The 22,025-nt window shown below is 40.4% G+C and overlaps 1 protein-coding gene across 2 annotated transcripts in view; it reads right to left on the bottom strand.

Moving 5' to 3' along the window:
• The window catches only part of Rmnd5a (required for meiotic nuclear division 5 homolog A), a 57,143-nt gene that overhangs the window by 23,985 nt on the left and 11,133 nt on the right, over positions 1-22,025 (bottom strand). For both annotated transcript variants that reach the window (XM_021658970.2, XM_060383551.1), the window contains exons 2-4: positions 19,010-19,152; positions 4,404-4,538; positions 3,420-3,520 (exon numbers count right to left, since the gene is read on the bottom strand). In XM_021658970.2, the coding sequence (XP_021514645.1) occupies positions 3,420-3,520; positions 4,404-4,538; positions 19,010-19,152 (379 nt within the window). The remainder of the gene's footprint in view (positions 1-3,419; positions 3,521-4,403; positions 4,539-19,009; positions 19,153-22,025) is intronic.

Here is a 22,025-nt window from a genome sequence, read left to right as displayed (position 1 = left end):
GATCTTAGAGTTACAGACAGCTGTAAGCTGCCACATGGGTGCTGGGAGTTGAACCCTGGTCCTCTGGAAGAGCAGTCAGTGCTCTCAATTGCTGAGCCATCTCTTCAGCCCCTCATTTTTCTCTTATATGTGAAAAATTCTGCAACCTTTACTTTTCTCTCTTCCTCCTTCTATACCATTTAGTTATTTTTGGCTCCTCAAGTTGTACCGTGGAAGGTTTGCAGTAGAAATGCTCTCACAGGTCCTGGGAAATCATTTTATGGTCTAAGATGGTCAGATAGATCAGCAGTAGTGATCCTTAAGATGTTCCCCAGGGTCAATAGGTTAAGTAAAATTCAGGTATAACCTCAAACATCTTTTTTCAAGTTAAACACACTAACACACACACACACACATACACACACACAGTCAAACAGTATGCGACCAACTGTACAATGGACACACACACATGATATATGTATGTATGTGTGCATATAACATTGAAGACTTATCTAGATGGATGCACAAGAAAAGGTTAATGGCGATGCCCTATGTGGTGAGAGACTGGGTGACTGACAGGAAGGGAGGTTCTTCATTACATTTTTACTGTACTGAACTTTTTTTTAAAAAACCTGTCCCGTGTATTTACCTATTTGCAATAATTAACCAAAACACAATGATTAAATATAATAATAAAATATAAACATAATAATTAAACTCAAACATAAAAGTTTCATATAAAACAAAGACTTAATGTAATGTTCTTAACAGATGGTCAGCATCAGGACTTTAACTTGTGAATATTAAAATTTTTCTACAACAATCTCTTGCTGTGTTTCCACACTCATGACAGACACATTAAATCACCTTCCACTTGGAGTTGTCTATGAGCTAGTCTCAGAGCCACAGACAACCCCAAATTCCTAAAAGCCCCGTTCTTAAGTGCAGTTTTCAAAAGAAAATAAAAACAAACCAATTTCTAAAAGTACAAGGCTAAAGTCAGATCCCAACTGCTTCAACTCCACCAAGATAATATTCTTCCTGATGCTGCTCTCTGGACATGACACTGCTTCTGAATGTCAGTTACTGGCTCAGCTTCAGCGTCTACAACCACTTAGTATTTCCTCCTCCAAAAGGAAAGGTTGTGAGTTCACAGCTCCCAACTCGGACTAAAGCAGTTCGCACAGCCACACTGTAGGCAATTAATGCAAGTTAGGCGAACACCCTAAAATACAAATGAAGAAATGAATACCACCTTGAAGAACAACTAATCACTGTAGAACTGGGAACTCAAGACCCTTTTATATCTGGGTTCCCTCACTCTTCTTCATCTAAGAGTAGATGCCAAATTTTGTGCATAAAAGATGCTTGGTTAAATTTAACTCCTAGATATGACATGATCAGAAAACAACCAAAAAAAATACAAACACAAAATATGCCAACTATGTTTATCCCAGCACTTAGGAACCTAAGAGACAAAAAAACCACAAGTTCAAGGCTAGCCATTGCTACGAATAACAACACCCCTCCCCGAAAAAAATCCAAACTAAAACCAATAATCCTCATACACACTATAACACACACCTTGCAAAGAGACAGTTAAAAAGAGACCTCTAAACAGATCACTTATATTTTTAATTTACACACATTAACATACAAACCTTCTATCTGTTCATCAGGGATAGTTCTAGAAATATACGAATTTTCAAAGAACAGTAACCTCCACTACAAACCCAAAATACAAACATCACATGGGTTATTCTCAAACATTAATACTGATTTCAAATATTCCAAGTCTTGAAACACCAAGATGCTTCTCTGATTATCTTGTTCTTTATCTTGACTTTATTGTAAATATCCTGGTAATTGTCACACTAAAATTTTTACAGTGGAGTCAGACTTTTTTTCATGGGACAAACAAATAACTTGCTCCCTTTTTTGTGTGACACATGCCAAGACCAACTACTCTACATTTTTAAAATTAAAAAAAAAATTAGAAAATGACAAAAATCTCATGTAGCCTGAAAAACCTAAAATACTTATGATTTGGCCCTCTGTGCAAAAGTCTGCCAGCTGAGTGACTTCTCCACTGCTGTGAAGAGACACTATGACCAAGGCAACTTGTAAAATAAAGCATTTAATTAGAAGCTTCCTTACAGTTTCAGAGGTGAATTCATGACCATCATGGCACAGACCAGCAAACAGGGAGGCATGGCACTGAAGCAGGAGCTGAGAGCTTTCCTTTGATCCACAACTGGGTAGGATGTAGGCTTTTAAAACCTTAAAGACCACCCGCAGTGACACACCTCCTCCAAAAAGGCCCACACCTCCCCTAACAACACACCTCCTGATCCTCACAAATATGTTAGGGAATGGTTTTGTGCACTGTATATTCAAATGCTGATTTTTGTACCCAGAGATCTGGTTGCAGTCTGGACACTGCCATTGCCATTTCTAAGAAGCATCATCTGTATCAATGTTATATAAAAATTGTTCTCCATCACCTCTGGTTGGTTAATAAAGAGCTGAAAAGCCTATAGCTGGGAGGAGAGTTAAGGCAGGGTTTGTGATCCCAGGAAGAGGAGAGCCAATGAGGAGACTGTCATGGGGACATGGATGGAGTAATAACAGCCACGGCAAGACTAGGTGGCAGATAATGGGGCAGGACACGTGCTTGGGAAATAGGGCAGGCCAGCATAGTCAGGTTAGACCAGAAAATGACCCGTTCACAGTAAATTATCAAAATCCACAGTAATTCACTTGTGCATTACTTTGGGTTTAATCCATTACACCATGCAGACCCAAGAACAGTGATCAGGGCCAGGGGCATGACTCAGACAGTTCTTGCTAGCTTGCTGCAGAAGCCTGATGACTTGAGTTCAATCCCTGGAACCCATGAGGGAACTTATTCCCAAAGTTGTCCTCTCATCTCCAGACATACACTGTGACACCCATGAACCTGCATTACCTTATCTTTGATTCCTGACAGTCTTCTGTGTCTCTATCTCTCTCACACACACACAAAGATCTTTTATTCAGAATTTTTGCTTTGTTCATAAATATCATTAACTCCCATAGCCAACTAAATCATGGATCAGAATGATAGCACAGCACGAAGCACGTTACAGAAGCTCAAATACCACACAGAAATTGCCAACACAATGGTGTTTCAGTTATAATTCTTGTCTACCCAAAGAGGTGTTGGTAAGAAAACCCTTTTCTCTCTTCTGAAAACATGTTCAACTGTTAGGTTAAGCAGGCTTGTGTTCTCTTATTATACAGCCCATATTTCGCTTGACTACAAGAAATATCAGTGTTCTTTCTCAAATCCTCTCAAGTCTACTCCAGGTAAGACAGACCTATCTAAATAGCTAGCATGTATTTCACAAATGAATTTTCTTAAGAGAGATCTCCTCATAGTACCTAAAAACATAACTTACTCAAGAGCAGGCCTCAGAACTCTGACTTTTAATGCTTCTAATATTCGATTTAACTCCACAAATGGTTCTTTCTGACTTGGGTCCACAGACAGACCAGATTCCTGAAAGGAAAAAGCAAAACAACAACAACAAAAAATTGTTAAAAAGTGTTTTCATTCACAGTAGGAAAGGCTGATTTACATATAAAATACAGAGGTGTCGTCATTTCCTTATGACATACACCTCTGTGGCAGAAATGGAGATGGTCCCACCGCTATGCTTCTGTCAAATCTGAGCTAAGCACATGGCCATGGACTACAGCTGGGTGTGGGTGTGGTTCTGCATGTTCAGGCCAATGCATAAACACATTCTTCCCTGAGTTACAAAGTGTAGCTGGAGGTCTGGCCACAAGAAGAGAACACACTGGAAACTGCAGAGCTGTAAGGGGACTTCATGCTGTCCTATCTGACAGAAATAAGATGAGCAATGCCCATCTTAAGTAAATTTTAGTTTGAAATTCATTTGATATAGTTTCACTACATCAGAAAAACATTAATATTTTTGTTTCTTTCCTCTTCTCTATTATATTAACGTTCTTTATTAAAACAGAAAATAGGGGCAGCATAAATGATGCAAGCCAGTAACTGTAGCAATGAGGAGGCTGAAACAGGAAGATCAAGGCCAGCCTGGGTCACATATGAATAGCATATCACTTTTGATACGTTGACTCATGACTAGGAACCAACCTAACAGATTAAGAATAAAGAAACAACACTTAAACTTTGAGTGTAATTTCTTAAGGAAAGGACAGTTCAGGTATTAAACTGCAGTACTAAAATTTCTAAGAACTTAAAAGTTTCCCAGCAAAAGGACTTACCCACGGCAGTTAAAATATTGCAAATCTATCTCTAGTTTAAGGTGCACACAGAGTCCCACCTGCAGACGCTGCGAACTGCACAGCACTACCCCATTGGCTTGTCCTATGCCTCGATGGCTCAGGCTTACCTGGCAGAGCTCCTCAGCTACATCCAGCATTCCTTGTCGGAAGAAATGTTCCACCATCACCTCATTGAGAAGCCTTTGGCTGTCTGCTTGCCAGCAGCCATCTATTCCCACACTGCTAATGTCAGAATCAAAATTCTGGGGGAAAAATACAAAGAAAATCATGTAGAGATGACTTTATTTTTTCACTCCACCTAACATAAAGAAACAAAGGTCTACATCTTTGGTATTATCAGTAAGTACCGAATTCAATTCATCTACACAATCATGGGCAGGAATTTTCCTAGTGTAGCTTTTAAATCTTCACTCTTCGGCATCACTGCTAGAATGAACAAGAACATTTAAAAAGGTTGGAAAACACGCTGGGAAAATATACAGACTTAACCCTGGCTTCAAATAAACCACTTTCTGGGCATTGTACTCAAGCAGTATTTTCAGAAGCATGCTACGGTAATCTGTTAAAAGCATGCTCAATACAGCACTGTATGAGATGTGAAGGACAGAAACACACACACACTCACTCACTCACTCATTCACTCATACACACATCTCCATCAACATAGGACTGCTAGAAAACTGAGGTACAACTCAACAACTGCAGTTTCTGAGGCTGGGACTGAAGAGACAGGTAGTGAAAAGAGCAGCTTACTATCAGTAGGCCTACTCTTGAGCTATGGATACATAGTTCTGACCCCACCAAGCATATTACAGACTTTGAAAACTAAAGTAAGGTAGACTGGCTGCTTAAAAGGACACAATCAAGACAACTGTGGCTGGGCCATAGTTGTCCTTTAATCCCAGCACTTGGGAGGCAGAGGTCGGTGGATCTCTATGACTTTGAGGACAGGCTGCTCTAAAGAGTGAGTTCTGGACAGCCAGGGCTACACAGAGAAACACTGTCTTGAAAAACAAAAACAAAAACAAGACAACTGTGAGCCTAACTGAAACTGCAACCCACAAGAATGGCATTCCCACGGAGGGCAGCCCAAGTTTGTTTGGCATACGAGGAGTCAAGCACAGTCCAAATGATACAGGAGAGGAAGTGAGAAGCACCAAGTTCAAAATGCAAATGCTGAGATCCAAGACTGCCAAGCTACAGAGCCCCTATGGAAGTCAGAAAACAGCTTGTCCTCTTTCTACCAGATGAGTCCTAGGGACAGAACTCAGGCTTTCAGATTCTTTGTGGCCTGAACCCAACCTCAGGGCCCAAAAGTCAAAGCTCTTGAAGTATCAAGGACACATAGTAAAGAATTAGAACTCACTAGAGACACCAAAAAGCAGATACAAGGTTGCAGTGCAAGAAGCCAGCATATGCTACTATACACCTATTATCCAGTTTGAACAACAGAAAAACTAAATTTAGGACAAAACCAAATACAAATGAACAGAGCCCCAACAATCAGGAAAATAACAAAAGATTTAGTATGTGCCATCAGGGAACCAAAGGATGGAGAGGGGGGAAAAATGCCAGGAAAATACGCTCAGATACAAGAAACTTAGGGAACACCAAAAAAGGACAAGCTCAAAGAAATCCCATTCCAGAGCATAAAAATACTAACATCTAAACAAAACAAAAATGAAGCAAAGCCCAAGGCAACCAGCCGAGAAAAATGGCCTGTTGAGCTGAGGAGATGGTTCAGTAGGCCTAAGCCTGGTTTAGATCCCAAGCATCCACGTAAAGCTGAAGAGCAGCACACGTCTCTAATCCACGGACTCCTGTGGCAAGACAGGAGGCGCAAACAGTACAAACTCCAGAAGTTCAAAGGCCAGGTAGCCTGGCACACACAGCAGGGAAGAAGAGACCCTATCTCAAATAAGGTCAAAGTTAAGAACATCTGAGGTTGGTGTGTGCATGTCTAAAGATGTAAAAGAAAACTGACCTGTTACAGAAGAACTATGATGTTAATGATTATTTATTTCTCGACAGAAACTATGGCATTTAAAAGGGTAAACTAGAATCAAAGGAAAAGGTCAGTACTCCAGAATTATATATCCAGTGAAAATATCCTTCAGAAAGGAAGATGAAGCAAGCATCCTCATTTTGGCAGATTTACATCAAAAGCAAAGAAAGAAGCCAGGTGGTGATGGCACATGTTTTTAATCTCAGCACTCAGGAGGCAGAGGCAGGCAGACCTCTGTGAGTTTGAGGCCAGCCTGATCTACAGACCTACTTCCAGGGCAGCCAGAGCTACACAGAAAAACCCTGTCTCAAATTGTGTCATTGTCTCAAAGTTTTCTCTCTGGTTTACTTTTGCCTTCTTTGCCTTGCATAGGCATTGCCCTTAAAGTAAGTCTCTACTGCTTAAATTTTAACTACACAAATCAATGAGACAAGATCATCTGGATATAGCTGAAATCACAATTCTAAGCAACTATTGCTTAACTAGCCCAACCAATGATACTAATCTAATGTACAGAATATATATATATATAATATCTATCTATCTATCTATCTATCTATCTATCTATCTAATAGACAGTAAGTAAACCTGCAACAGCAAAATGCAAGCAACCTATGGTCTCCAATGACCAAAAGAGTGTTCTTTTTCAAAATTGAGCACATTTTTCCATAGTGGTCTTTCCTGGTTTTAGGTGTCCATGCAGAAGCCCAAGTAAACACATGAAAATCTGGAGTCACTCAGGTAAAATGAAAGCCAAAACCACTGTATTATTATGTCTTAATTTTATATCATGTACCTTTTCCTCATTTTTAATTTTTATTTACTCTTTGACAATTCCATACATGTATATATCTATATCATACTCACTGCCCATTTACTCTCTTACTGGTACTTCTGGACCACTTCTCCTAGTAAGCACCTCCTATTTTGCCTTTTCTAATTTTTTCTTATGACCCAGGAATTTAACTGGAGTTATTTGCATGAACTTGAATGTGAGGTTACTTATTGGCGTATGGGTAATCTAACAATGAAGAAAAATGACTCCCCTTCCTCTAGCAGCTACTGAGTGCTAAAAACTCCTCAGACGGGAGTGGGGCCTCGGGAGCCCTTCCTCACTGTTACTTCCTAATAGAAATCTCTTGTACTAGAACTTAACCTAAGCCATGGAAAACACAAACTACCCAGCACTAAAATGATGCACATATGAGCTTATGGTCCACAGCACTAATGAACCACAGTCACCTAGGAGTTCTGAGTTTTACTTCTATATATCAGAGACTATATTTGAGAGCTGATTTATGGCAGGTCATCGGGACTTTCAATCAAGACAATTTATATGTGTGCTGTCTTTAACAACTAGAACATTGCAGTGGCGGTATTTTGCTTTTCTTCTGGACTCAACAAGAAACCCACAGAATGATGGAGCTATTTTGCTCCCCAGAGGCCATTCAAATGAATAAAATAATGGGTATCTACAGATGTAATTTACTTCAGACTCAGAATCTGCCTATAATTCTCCACATGCCTAAACTTACCTAACAAGCAATAACCACACTGACTGAATTACACCCTACACTGATCTGTGAGCAAACACAGCCCCCAGAGTGCTAGTCTAACAATTACTTCTCAGTCTTATCAATCTCCTATAAATTTGTCATCAGGTATTTAATTCCCCAGGAAAGAAAGAAAACAATCATGGAAAATAAAATTGCTTTCAAAGATATTTTTACTTCTTCCTTTTTTTTCCGAGACAGGGTTTCTCTGTATAGCCTTGGCTTTCCTGGACTCGATTAGTAGACCAGGTTGCCCTTACACTCACAGAGATCTACCTGCCTCTGCCTCCCTGAGTGCTGAGATTACAGGTGTGTGGCACCGTGTCCAGCTGTTACTTCTTAATATATATTATCAGTTTGCTTGTTTTTTGAAAACAGGGCCTCATGTAGCCCAGGTTGACCTCAAACACAGTATGTATTAAAAGATGATCTTGAATGTTGTTTTTAACAAAAGGTCAAGCGTTCAATTTTTACCAATAAAGACTCAGGAATGCTATATGCTGGGTTGAAAGCCTGCTAGCTCAGAGAGGCAGAGAAAGCACCTAGCTGACCTTCCTCCTCAACCAAAGTCCCAAAAGGAGCAAAAGGAACCTCTCCCTTTCCACACTGTCTCAAAAACTCCTCAAACTGAAAGCGCCTATCTTCTCTTTCCTATTAGTTTCTCTAGCCATCCTCCTGGTTTCCTCTTAATCTCTATGGTTTTTCTCTTGGTTCATTCCCTGTCAACTGGTTGTTTGCTCCACCTCTTGAACTATGGTTGGTTTAATTTAATCCTGTCTTGGACTAAAGGTATGTGATAGGGCTGACCCACACCACAACTAGAGGTTTTTCCATTAACAAAACAATCTCAGGGTTTACAGTGTGATCAAATATCCTGCAACCCTTGAACCCCTGACCTCTGGCTTTCCTCACATTGCAGAGACTATGAATACACAGACACCATGCCTAGCATACTATAAGAATTTTAATAATTATTGATGATTTCCCTGCTGAAAGACTACATTTCCCAGATTCTCTTGAGTACTCTAGAAGGCATTTCTGCCCACATCCCATCTTCCTCTGTAGGCATTTTGGCCATTCAAACATGTGGGTAATGAAGATGGACTCTTGTCGTGACACACCAAGCCTCTCTCTTTCCTCCTCCTCCTCTCATGCTACAGCTGCTTTTAAAATAATATAACAGTTACCACCAACGATATCTGGTCAAATAATAATAAAATTCTTTGGATAATTAATTTTCTTGAGATACATACTAAAAATACAAGTAGATTACTGAGAACAATTTTAAAAGTCTAGTATTTAACAATGTTATGAAGTTTTACAAGGATGACCTTCATATCTTTACTTTCTTAAAGCTTACTAAGGTTAATACTACATGGGTCTAAGAAAAACAGGACAGCCCTTACAGTAGGAGTCATCTTTAAACACACTGTAACTTTGTAACGTAGTTAGTTGCTCATCTTGGAAAGTAAGCAAGAACAATGTGTGTTTCTGAGCTCCCTTCTACCACTGGATTTTCACTTTAAACAACTAAGAAGGAAGACCGGAAAACCTTTCAGTTTATGTTCTGGTTGCACATAAAAAAAAAAAAAAAAAAAAAAAAAAGCCAAAATTATAAATGGATGTTGAGGGGATGAAGTACAAGTCAAAGTCCCTTTGCTATCACTGCAGCTTCTTGCTCATTATTGCATCAGAGTTGGCATTCCTTCCAACTTCTGGTTACTAGGTGACCAAACACATTTACAAGGCTACCCAGAAATCGGCAACACTGTAAACCAGCAGAGGCACTAATGTGAAGAAAACCTGTCTTACTTTAGCTTTAGTAAAAGCTTTACTTTTTCTTCATATTCTTAAGACAATGCTAACCAACTATACGTAGCACCTGGGAAGAAGGGGTCAGAAGATCTTGCGTTCAGAATCAGCCTGGGTGACATGGCAAGACCCTGTTTCAAAGTAAAAACCAAATAAGCCAGGACTGGTGGTGCATGCCTTTAATTCCAGTACTTGGGAGGCTGAGGCTGGCAATCTCTGAGTTCAAGGCCATCCTGGTCTACAGAGTAAGCTCCAGGACAGCCAGGTATACACAGAGAAACCCTATCTTGAAAAATAAACAATAAAGCAAAGAGAAGCCTGGCAAGATGTTCTTACACAGGGAGGAAGGATTCAAACAAGAAACCAAAAAGGAAAAGCAAAGTGTGTTCATTTGTGCAGGATGCAATAAAGCTTGGAAAAAGAAATACACAACTCACTAAATCTGGAGACTGAAGGATGGAGAAGCACAAAACTTAATCTTGAAGCCATGATACCTAAATAGCCTATCTATGCTCTCTTTAGCCACCTCATGAACACAATCAGCTAGGTTAAAAGAGTGGTTTCATTAACAAATCACAGTTACTGAGCAGTCCACGATAAAATAGTATTTGCTTTAATTCCAAAACACCAACGCATGGTGTTATTTTCAAGCTTCCCAACTACTTTGAAAAAAACCTGGCATATGAACCCACTAATAGGTTACTGTTGCACCTACAAGGAAATGGTTTTCTTTCTCAACATCTAGGTAATCTGGGTTAGTAAGAGAAAGCAGACTTCAAAGGACTCTCAACAGAGTAAGGCGACCTGGACTGGGAGAAGACGACACTTTCACACTCAATTCACAAAGATTACATTCAGAAGAGTATGGAAGTAAACCCTCCAACTGATAAGATAGACAATTCAACAGGAAAACCACAGACAAAAAAGGACATGAAATTGACAAGAGGCTATCCTAATGGTCATATGTGACAAGATGCTCCACCTCAAAAGATAGAAAAGGCAAAGTGAGTTATGACCAAATACTATTTCACAGCCATCTGCTTAATTTTCAAATACTTTAAAATCTGGCAATTTCAAGGGTGATAAAAATAAGGTGTGGTCTGCCACACACCCTGAGCAGGACTGTGCAGTGGGAACATTTGACTAGCTTCTGTGGAGCCGAGGATTAGGTACAGGGCCTCTGGGGAATAAGCCTGTACTCGGGTACAGAGGCAGACCCAGACAGCAGTACTTCACCGCTCTGGCTGGGAGATGACCTGGTGCAGCAGCAGCAGCGGCTTCCTGGTGCAGCAGCAGCAGCAGCGGCTTGGCTGGGGCTAACTCTAGATGCCCACGCTATGTTTTACTGACACCCTACTACCTCCTCTGCACAATACGCATGCTCGCACCTCGGCTTTACTTTTCAAATTGAAGAGAAAGGTAGCCTCATGCTGGTAATCTTTTATTTATGAGCATAGAGACGCGCTGAGCCACACCACACGCTGCACTCCGCGACCTCCTGTCTGCCGCTCCCCCATCCCTCAAGGATCTCATGTGCCAATCTGCTATCCCACTGTTTCTTATCAGAACACAACAGAAATGGCTGTGACATAGTCTCCCAAAGATGGCAAACATCTTTCTCTATCTACACAGAAAGGAGAGAGATTCCTGTGCACACAGCAGGTACTCCTGAGGCACTGAAGAGCACTTCTCCCCAGGGATTCTAGTTGAGAGGGGTTCCTTAAAGTTCAGATCTAAGTTTGAATTTCAGCTCTCTGCATTCGCTCTCTAGCTCCAACATAAACCTCAGTTTTCACATCCATCCTTAGGATGGCAGTTGTTGGGATTCACCTAAACAGTTATTCAAGAAGATGTAAATAATGTACATGAATGTTCTACCAGTATTCATCCAACAAGAAATCTTTACCATGCAAAAGGGGAATGTGAGTCAGTCCTTGCCACCAATTCTGATGCCACATTTAAAATAATATCCACTAGAAAACACGAACTTTCAATATTTTATTAGTGTTGCTGTTGTGTGTGTATGTGATGTGGCTGTGAAAATAGGGGGATACACGTGTCCATGGCACACACGTGGAGGGCAAAGGGCAGCTTATAGGAGGAATCAGATCTCTGTTTTCCATCATGACTTCCAGGGATCAAACAGGGTCACCAGGCTTGTTCATTTGTGCAGTTTTATCTGCTGAGCAATTAGAAAATGTAAACAAAACAACCATATAAAGTGTAACAAATTCACCAGGCAGAGGTAGTTTGAGCCTTTTATCTCAACACTCAGGAGGCAGAGGCAGGTGGATCTCTGAGTTCAAAACCAGCCCAGTCTACAGAGTGAATTTAAGGACAGCCAGGGCTACACAGAGACACCTTGTCTTGAAAAGAAAAAAAAAAATTCCTTAATTCAAAATCACTTAAATTGGATATGATAACAAACCTGTCTAATCTGAGAACTTGGAAAGGAGAGGAAGGAGGATCCTGAGAAGTTCAACACCAGCTTAGATTACAGAGGTGAGACTGTTTATCCTAAAATAACACTAACACTCAGTCCACTTGAATCTAGTTTCAGCCTAGATTTATTTGCACAATTTACTCTACAGGTCTTTTTGTGCCTCTTGGCCTAATGTGCCATGAGTACTAGACTAAACCCAGTACTGTATCTTCAATCTTCCTGATCAGGTAAAGCAGAAATCCTACAGTCCAGAGGAATCCTCTAAACCTGCCTACCAAGCGCTAGGCTTTCTTCTGAGTCTTGTACTATAATACAATCAACGGTTATCACCTACATAATGCAGCTTCATTCAATCTGGAACAGGATTTTATTCATTTTTTAAAACAGATGATGTAATATGACAGATGGCAAAGAAAGTAAAACTCCACTCAGCTTCTCTCTGGAGAGCGGTTTTCAGGCTAAGAGGGGCGGAGGCAGTATGGTTCTACACATGTGCTGATGCTCAGCAGGCAAGGAGCCAAAGACCATCCAGCAGTTAGTCAGGATGCTGGGTCCAGACAAAGACTGCTTTCTACCCAAGCAAACTGGCTTTAAGGGAAGTGGTGGGCAGGAGACAGCTTCAGTCCTTCCTCTCTCTTGGTACCTGTGCTTTGTCTCCCACCTCAGACCAGATTCCCTCCAGGACCACCCTACACTTCTCAGCCTCATATCCTCCAGACTCTGTGTAGAGTCACTACTGCTGAAAGGAAATGCCATGGCCAAGGCAACTTGGGGAAGAAAGGGTTTATTTGGCTTACACCTTCACGTCACAGGCTGTCAGGACTCAAAACAGGGCAAGAACCAGAAGGCAGGAGCTGATGCATAAGTCATGGAAGCTTCCACTAAATGGCTTGCTCAACCAGCCCAGGAGTCACACCACCCACAACTGTTAATGGACTCTCCTCCATTAATCACTTGTTTAGAAAATACCCAGCAGGCTTTGCCTGCAGCTTGACCTCATGGAGGCATTTTTTTTAAATTGAGGTTCCCTCCTCTCCAATGACTATAACTTGTGTCAAGCTGACATAAAACTAGCCAGCACATTCCCTTCCCTAAGGCTCTAATGAAAAACAACAAACCTGAGAGGGAAAAAACCTGAAAATTTCCACAGCACAGTGTAGACATCTGGCTGGGAAAGATCCATCCTCAGATCAAGCACTACGACCCAAGTGGACAAGAAACAGGCTACAGCAGCTCCTACTAAAACCATGTGATTCCAAAAGCAAGAACTTCCATTGTGACCACAAAAGTCAAGGTAATTTACTACACCTTAATAAATCTCAGCATGGCAGAATGCATTTTTTAAAATTACTCTTAGTTATTTGAGGTAGCAGGTAGTTTGGTATGCCTTACTTTATCCTTAGGGAATGCCTTCCTTTCCTCTTTATAATTTGGTCAGCTACCAATTCCCTTTTGCTAATTCTAAAAATCTTTTCAATATATACATATAAAATTACATCTGTACTGCAGAATTCAACTTAGCTTTTTATTCTTAATAAGAGACAATTATCTAGTCATCTTAATTTCCTTGTTTCTCTTCTTAAATAACACTTCTCTACCACAGAAAGATGTATTCATCAGGAACTAGAGCTAATTTAAAGTTAAGTCTATATTCAGGTCACCCACTCATCTCTACCACTGCTTTTCCCTAAGCACAAGATCTAATTGTTGTTACTTTTAAGCTATTCTTGAAACCAGTCATACTGACATAAAAGGCAGTTCCATCTGATTACCTTAACTATTTAAAAATATCACCTATCTCATGTTTTATATTGTCATCCTCTAAGAGAGCATCAGCATTTGCCTTCCCCAATGTTAGCTGCTCCACCTAGTGACAGAAAACCAGTCTGGGCAACACAGTTAAACTTTTTAACCATCATTTCACCCCAATATACTGAACTCACTGCCATACCTGACTGGTGCTTGCTCTTTCTTTCCTTTTTCCTCTTTCCTTCCTTCCTTCTTTCTGTCTCTCTTTCTTTCTTAATTATGTATACAATGTTCTGCTGGCATAGTACACCTGCATGCCAGAAGAGGGCACCAGATCTCATTATAGATGGTTATGAGCTACCATGTGGTTGCTGGAAATTGAACTCAGGACCTCTGGAAGAGCAGCCTGTGCTCTTACCCTCTGAGCCAATTCTCCAGCCCCACCTCACTGAATTTCACGTAACATTTAAACAAATTCTCAGTTAAAACATTTTCCATAACCTTGGTCTGCCCTCCAGGCTGTATACGCAGGGTATGCTGTTTAACGTCTCAGAAGTCAATGAGAATAACATACTAGCATCAAGGGACACAAAATGCAGATAAAGCACTCAACTCAGTATCAGAAATATATTCTACACTAGTGACAGCTATGGCCCCAACCCTGAGGACTCCGTATTTTCATCCTATACATCAAGCTAATTCTCCCGTTTTCACCACCTTATTTGTTTCCTTTTGGTCATCTGTTGGATAAAATTCAAGATGGAATTCATAATCCCTAATTCTTTACCAACCTCATCTTTCCTTAGTCTCAAGAGAGCTTACCGTAACAAAGCCAGTCCTTCAATATTTAATGTGTTGCTCTTTTGTTATCTATCCTAACAGAAAATCTCACTTAATCACTTTCTTCTTCCAAGTCATATTTAAGATACTAACTCTGCAAACCTTAGATTAGCTAAAAGTACAATTTTTCCGTTATCCAAGTGTTCCATGAACACTTTATTTGCCTTTGAATTTTTTCTATTATTTTATGTGTTAAGAAAACCTAGGGGGCTGGAGATGGCTTAGAGGGTAAAAGCACCGTCTGCTCTTCCAGAGGTCCTGAGTTCAATTCCCAGCACCCACATAATAGCTCACAACCATCTACAATAATCTGGTGCTGGTGCTTTCTTCTGGCATGCAGGTGAACCTGCAGATACAACACTCAGACACATAAAATCTTTATAAAAAATAAGAAAAGAAAACCTAGTAGTTTTTACAAGACTAGTTAGGATCCCTAGCATATAAGTAACATATACTACTTTTAGCTCTTGCCTATAAAACACATCATTTTAGAGGCTTAAATCTCAGTATTATTCATTTTAGCCCTCCTTCACCCCCTCATATAACCCTAAACAGAATTTTCACAAAGTAGGAGGTAGAAAATAAAAAACAGCCTAACATACCATTTGGTTTTTTTAAAAAAAGAGTGAATTAAATTAAAAACAAAACAACAATCACAGAATCCAAGGGCTAAAACACTTTAATAGCCAACACATTAAAGTAAAAACGTCAATGTTTTATATTCACAATAATAAACAGCTAGAAAATTCCTTTGATAATACAAACTTCTGCTTACATTTTCAGGGGAAAAAAGAATACTAAAAAGAAAAACAAACCCTTAAAACACTGAAAGTAATAAAATTACCACTTAAGGCTTTAAAGATACACTAAAGTTTCTCACCCCTACCAACTTGTCAAACAAAATATCCTAAGCATACAGAAATACTCACTACAAGTGACACAGGCTTTTGGAAGAAAGGATTTTAAGCTCAACTGGCATTGTCTGTGACTTTGGCTCCCATCCCAAGTCTTCTGAGAAAGGAATCAAAGATTAACCTGAAGGTTCCATCGCAAACTACAATGTCCCAGGTCTTGTTTATACAAATATACATAATACACACTTTGTAGATAATGTCTGCCTGGTTGGTCCTTTAAACGTTCATTTTCCCTTTATGAAAGGCCATAATTTATTTTCCTCTATGTCGTTCCAAGACACTATGTTTTGAATCTGTAAAAATTACAAACTCATTCCTGTTCATGGGGGTTAACAGTCTAATTTTTACCTAGAACTGCTCACTGTTAGTTGCCTTTTAAAGCAATAACAGATCTAGCCTGCTCCTAAGGAGCCAACTATTCCCTGTCACCTTGCAAAGGGATGAGCATGTGTCCATAAAATGGCACTCACAGGCAGCTAGACAGCTTTCCAGTCTATTGCTCAGGTCAGCTTGACTTGATATTCCCAATTTTTTGACCACAAAGGTTTCAGCTTTATCCTATTTACTCACCACCAAAACCTGAATGTACGCCACTTTTACAGCAAGCTTCCCAGAGCCTGCATACATTTGCAAACTTCAAGTTAAGTGTGTAGGACTTAACAAGCCAGCGGAGTCTTATGTAATAACAGCTTAGACAGATTCTTCATATATGCATAAAGCCTCTTCACAATATCTAGGAACATCCACTCGGAAAACAACTTCCTCTCCAGGCAACACAGTGGATGCCAAAAATACAGGGAGTATGTGCTGAAGGATGACTGAAAATTGAGCCCTACCACCTAAGCCTTTTTCCATGGCTCAGAGCTACAGCAAGTAGTTAGAGCAGTCAGGAACTGCTGTAGCTTCCTATGCTGGACGAAAAGAATCTTTGTAACTAGAACCTAAACTACTTTCCTAAAAACATAAACAAATTTCATTAAATAAATTAACGATCCTTTTTCTTTCAGCATTGTAGTCACTTGAAGTCCTTATAACTTCCAAGTACATGAAAAAAAAATCTTGATAAGAAGCATGTTTCAACTATCCTATCCTAACCCAAGTCATAATATAAATTATTAACTATAAATAGTCAACCATTCTCAAACAGATACTCTATTTTTAGCACCAAGTACATCTTACTACTTTGCTCAGACTCGTCAAAGTATTTGACAACCCTTAAGGATGTTTGTAAAAACCTACTTCATCTGGAGGAAGCCTCACACAGCAAGTCACATGCAGGAAAAGGGCCTAAGAGCAAAAGAGAATTCTGACAATAATTATGGTAAGACAACAGAAAGAAGGTAGTTAGCTGGAAACACAGTATCCTGCCATGGTGGCACACATACAAACCTGAGGTCACTGCTGAGACCATCCCCACTGAATCCAAGCACTGGGTTCTTGTCCCAGCTAAGACTGGCCATCTTGGACATTAGCTCTTCTCACTTTCATGACACTCGGGTCTACTGCTCATATGATGCCTGCCCGGTACTAGCTAAAGGGAATAGCAGGTGCAGTGACCCAGCAGACACCCTCAGGAACTTCCAGGACCCCGTCTGAGCTGTCAGAAACACATGTATGCTCTTGTCCATAAAGACCTGAAGCCTCTTAAGCAAACCCAATGGGTCCTCACCCATAGGTGACCTAAGGCTGTCTCTCAAAAACCCACCACTCCACACACACCAAAACAACCACTTTGGCTACCAGCTGACAACTTCCAGAGCCACAACCCTGATGTGATGACAAGCCTTCTACCACAGCTATGTTCACCCACATCAAGTTACCAAACAGGCTTTAAGCTTCAAAGGTTTTTCAGAGCATGCCCAGCCTGTGCTGGTGACTGCCAACACTAATCCAAGACCCGACGGGCTGCTAAACCTTTCCAAGTCACACACTCCCCAGAGTTCCTGCCACTTGCAACCCTGTATACCACACCTACCAGCAAATATCTTTCTTTAGAAGCTGTCCTGATTTAGGCACTACTAAGCCTAGCCTTTTAATTCTTTTACTCTACAGGGTAATCTTTTTTTATATGTATTTTATTTATGTATTTATTTATGTTTTTAAATGGATGAGTGCTGTCTGCATGTACACCTACATGCCAGAAAAGGAGATCAGATCCTTTTACAGATGGTGGTGAGTCACCATATGGTTGCTGAGAACTGAACTCTGAAACCTCTGGAAGAGCAGCCAGTGCTCTTAACCTCGGAGACATCTCAGCAGCACCTCTAACAGGTCATTTCTGACAGTGGGATTGCTTATGGTTTCTTGGACACACTCTCCAGATTACAGAAGACTCTATGTTATGCTGCCATCACTACACAGAGGTTAAGTGACTCCGGCATGTTCGGTAGGTATGTTTGTTATAAGGAGATCTCCACAAAAATTCTGCCTCCTCTTTCAAAAGTTTACAACATATAAACAGAAATGGCCATGGCCAGTCACACTCTCCCTAACAGGTGGAGCAGTCAGAGACACCAGAAACCTTGGGCAGTTCCTCTCGACTGTGAAGACCATGGGTAAAACAGCTTCAAGTGCTAAAAACGAAAACTGCTTATGAGTCAACGAAGGATGTTGACAAGGATGGCTTTATTCAAGAAATGTCACAAGAAAAAAAGAATCACCAAACAAAAGTAGCTCACCTGGCTCCTTAGCCACCAAATCTTGAATAGAAGAGAACACACACACACACACAAAAAAAAAAAAAAAAGAAGCAGCAGCAGCAACTAACCTGCCTACAGAAAGACAAGAGTTAGGGTGAGGTGGGAGGGACAGATACAAGCGTGTTATTCTAATCATCCCACAACAGCGACAGGGTCATACCCAGGGACTCATGTAGGAAGCAGCAAAGCTTACTCCTATAAACAAACTCCCACACAGTGGCTTTCAATTCTTCTGCAACTTTATTCATCAGGACTCTAGCCCTATAAGCAAATGGAACAGTAAAGCTATAAAAGAAAGAATTTTATGGGTTTATTTTTATTTCTGTTTCTCAAACAACAGCAATAGGGTACTTTCAACAAGGATAACAAAGTATACACGACCTGCAGAAGTTATCAGAAGCAAAGAAGAAAGGAATGGCATAAACTAAGTTGAAAGAGCAAAGGGTATCAAAATTCTGGTAAAGAATGTTAGAAACACAAAACAGTTCGTCTGTGGCTAGTGAGCGGGTCATCAGATAAAAGTACTTTCTGCCAATCTTGATGACCTGAGTTTGAAGCCAGGGACCCACATAGTAGAAAATGAAAACAGACTCTCAAGTTGTCTTCTGACCTCTATTTGCATACATATACATACACACAAACATAACAAGTAACTAAAATGAACTTTAAAAACAAAAACAATTTCTTCAATTCCATACCTTATCAATGGCTTTTCCAACTCGAGAAACACTGCTATGGATGTCTTTGTGGTCAGAGGCCAACTTCTGGACAGTGTCCTTTATTCTTTTGCAGCACTGTGTCAAAACAAGTGAAAGTGTCCCTGATAATTCAGCATCTTGACCTATAAAAAAAAAAAAAAAGAAATATTAGTCTCACTAAAGCAAACTCCACAAAGACAAGAAAAATCAGTAACTTTTTTGAAGTCAATGGTCAGAGTCATAGTTGTCATTTTTCAACACTAAGAAATAACTGAATTTATTTTAAAAAAATAAAATTAAACTTTTACTACGAAACAAACTATTTCCCCAATATGAGTACCACAGACTGTGAACTATACCAACTAGTATCAATATTCATGTCTAAGAGAATCCACTATGGGACAGTAAGAAAGCAGTGAAAATGACAATCAAAACTCCTTGCCCTACAACTTACCTTCTGGTGCAAGACACAATGACATAATAAAGCAAATGAGACAGTATGACAAAAGATCACTGCTTGGGGGGCTTGGATAAGAGAGAGGTGTGTGGGATAAATCAACCACAAAAACAAAAATCACAATAAACGGACATGGCAGATTTGAGTAAATGAAATAACTGGCTACCTTTGGAGGAGAAGAAGCATTCCAATAGGCAACAACAAAAGCCCCATTGCAGCTGCATGGTAGATAATGCCTACAACCTTAGCACATAGGTAGGCTAAGGAGTTCATGACTTTGGGCCAACCTAGGCAGCCTCACACAGAATACACATACCTAGAATACTGACAGAGGAGTGAACAGGCTAGTGTGTCTAATGGTGACTTCTGGCTAGGGAAATAGCAAGAAACAGGTCCAAGAGACATGGGCTCCTGCTTTTTGTAGGTTCTCTTTGTGCTGTAAAGACTGATTTTTACCACGAGTAACAGAAGGAATGAGCCACTGCCATGTTTTAAGCAGAGAAGGTAAACATTTTAATATGACCACTCTGATTGATAAGAAGAGTGCAAGAACAGACTCAGGACAGTAAGCTGGGAAGCTATGGCAACAACCCAATTGACAGCTGGCAATGGCTTGATCTGGTACTTTCTGACTGGTTAGAATGAAGGGAACGCCTCAGCTGTCTCCAAGCTTTTAAACTGAGCCAGGTACAAAGATGGTATTTCCTACAAGTAAGATGAAACAAAAATGAACACGTCTGAGTGCCAGGAGAGACAGAAGCTAAGCTGGTAGTCGTTAAGCTGTAGCTGCTGTCCAATGCACACACATGCAGACAGCTGGTATGCAGACCTAGAGGTCAAGGTCAGAGTCAGAACTAGAGACAAGTTGGTACAACTATGGTATACAAATGACTCTTTCGTTGTGTTGTTTTTTGTTTGTTTGTTTTTCGAGACAGCATTTCTCTCTGTGTAGCCTTGGCTATCCTGGACTCATTCTGTAGACCAGGCTATCCTCGAACTCACAGAGACCCGCCTGGCTCTGCCTCCTAAAGTGCTGGGATCACAGGTGTGTGGCCCCAGTGCGGAGGCAGTGACTGAAGGATTGATCCCTGGTGGTTGCTGGCCAGACAGTGTAACTGAATCACTGAGCTCCAAGCTCAGCCTGAGACATCATGCACACATGAAGATGGTTCAATAGCAACGAGCCACCTAGGTGATGATACACAAGGGGCTGGGCCATCTATAAGTACATGACACTGTGCACACCACAATGAAACTCCTTTACATTTCTCAGAACACATTCCTGCAATCCAACAATGCCTGACTATCTGGAAGCTCAAGAAAGTATTATGGGGTAACCTGAAGGAAAGCCCTGTTCAGAGAGGTTCCACTAATGCACTTTCAAATGGATTCAGTGGAAAGCAGCCAAAGATACAAGCAGGCCTGAAAATCACTAAAATGACCAGACTGGCTGAGACAAGATCAAACTTCTAGGATCTAATGGGAGTCTTAATGTTCTTTTGATCTTTCCATGGAAACACGAGCTACTTCTAGAACCTTCCTGTGAAAGAAATTTAGTTAGATTTACTTCCTAGATATAAAAGGGAATATTAAGACAGTATTTTCACCATAATACTTGTCTATGTTGGTCACTTGTCACCCTGGGTGAAGTACTATGTTCACTGCCTTGCAATACGATGGATTCCCTGGGCCCCACATGCATGCAGCGGCACCTAAGGAGGCACTGCTAGCATCTACAGTGACAAGTGCATTATAAGGTCATGTATACCATGACTTAAATGAATAAGCATGAGCATCAATTAGTACATTAAACCAAGCAAACAACCATCACACACAAAATGGGTGAGTTAAAAATCATTTTTGCAGGGATGTAGCTCAGTGATTGGGCACTTATCTAGCATATAGAATCTCCAGTACGGAGATGGAGGAGGTTCTTAAAGCCCCTTGAATGTAACAGAATAGCACCTTTAAAAATAAGTAATATTTGTATTATTATTGTCACTGTCATTGCAGTAGTAGTTTTTAGAAAAGATGTCACTGCAGAACAGGCTGGCCTCACAAGAACTCAGTGACCCTTCTGCCTCAATTTCCCAAGTCCTGCTACCTCACCTGGCTAGCACCTTTTATTTCAGAAATAGATTTTAGGTTTATTTTCAGAAATTTAAGTCAGTGTCTCCTCAGAAACCAGACATTCACCAACTAAACTAGACCTAACTGAGCTGACATCATTTTTGTGATGCCTAGCTAAGAGTCCAAGTCTAGCTGTGGCCTTCCATTTCAGGATTTATGTCCGCTAGTTTCACAGAAACTGTTAGAAAAATGTCTGTTTCATCATTATCCTGTGCTTCCTAATCAAGGCTGTACACTTTGTTGTAAACACCCATCTACCATTCTCTTGAAGTTAACTGAAGATAGAAAGCATGGTATCTAATCTCTAACATTTAACCATGATGACTGGTATTTATTTAACTGGCATTCAATAACTTGTTTTGTTGGTCGTGGAAGCAGTTTTTTTGTTTTGCTTTTTGAGACAGGGTCTTGTTTTATAGCCCATACTGG

Source organism: Meriones unguiculatus, chromosome 5, assembly GCF_030254825.1.
Source record: "Meriones unguiculatus strain TT.TT164.6M chromosome 5, Bangor_MerUng_6.1, whole genome shotgun sequence".
In the NCBI taxonomy this organism is placed as follows: Eukaryota; Metazoa; Chordata; class Mammalia; order Rodentia; family Muridae; genus Meriones; species Meriones unguiculatus.
Note: the sequence above shows the minus strand (reverse complement) of the source record. Positions and strands in the feature narration are given on the sequence as shown.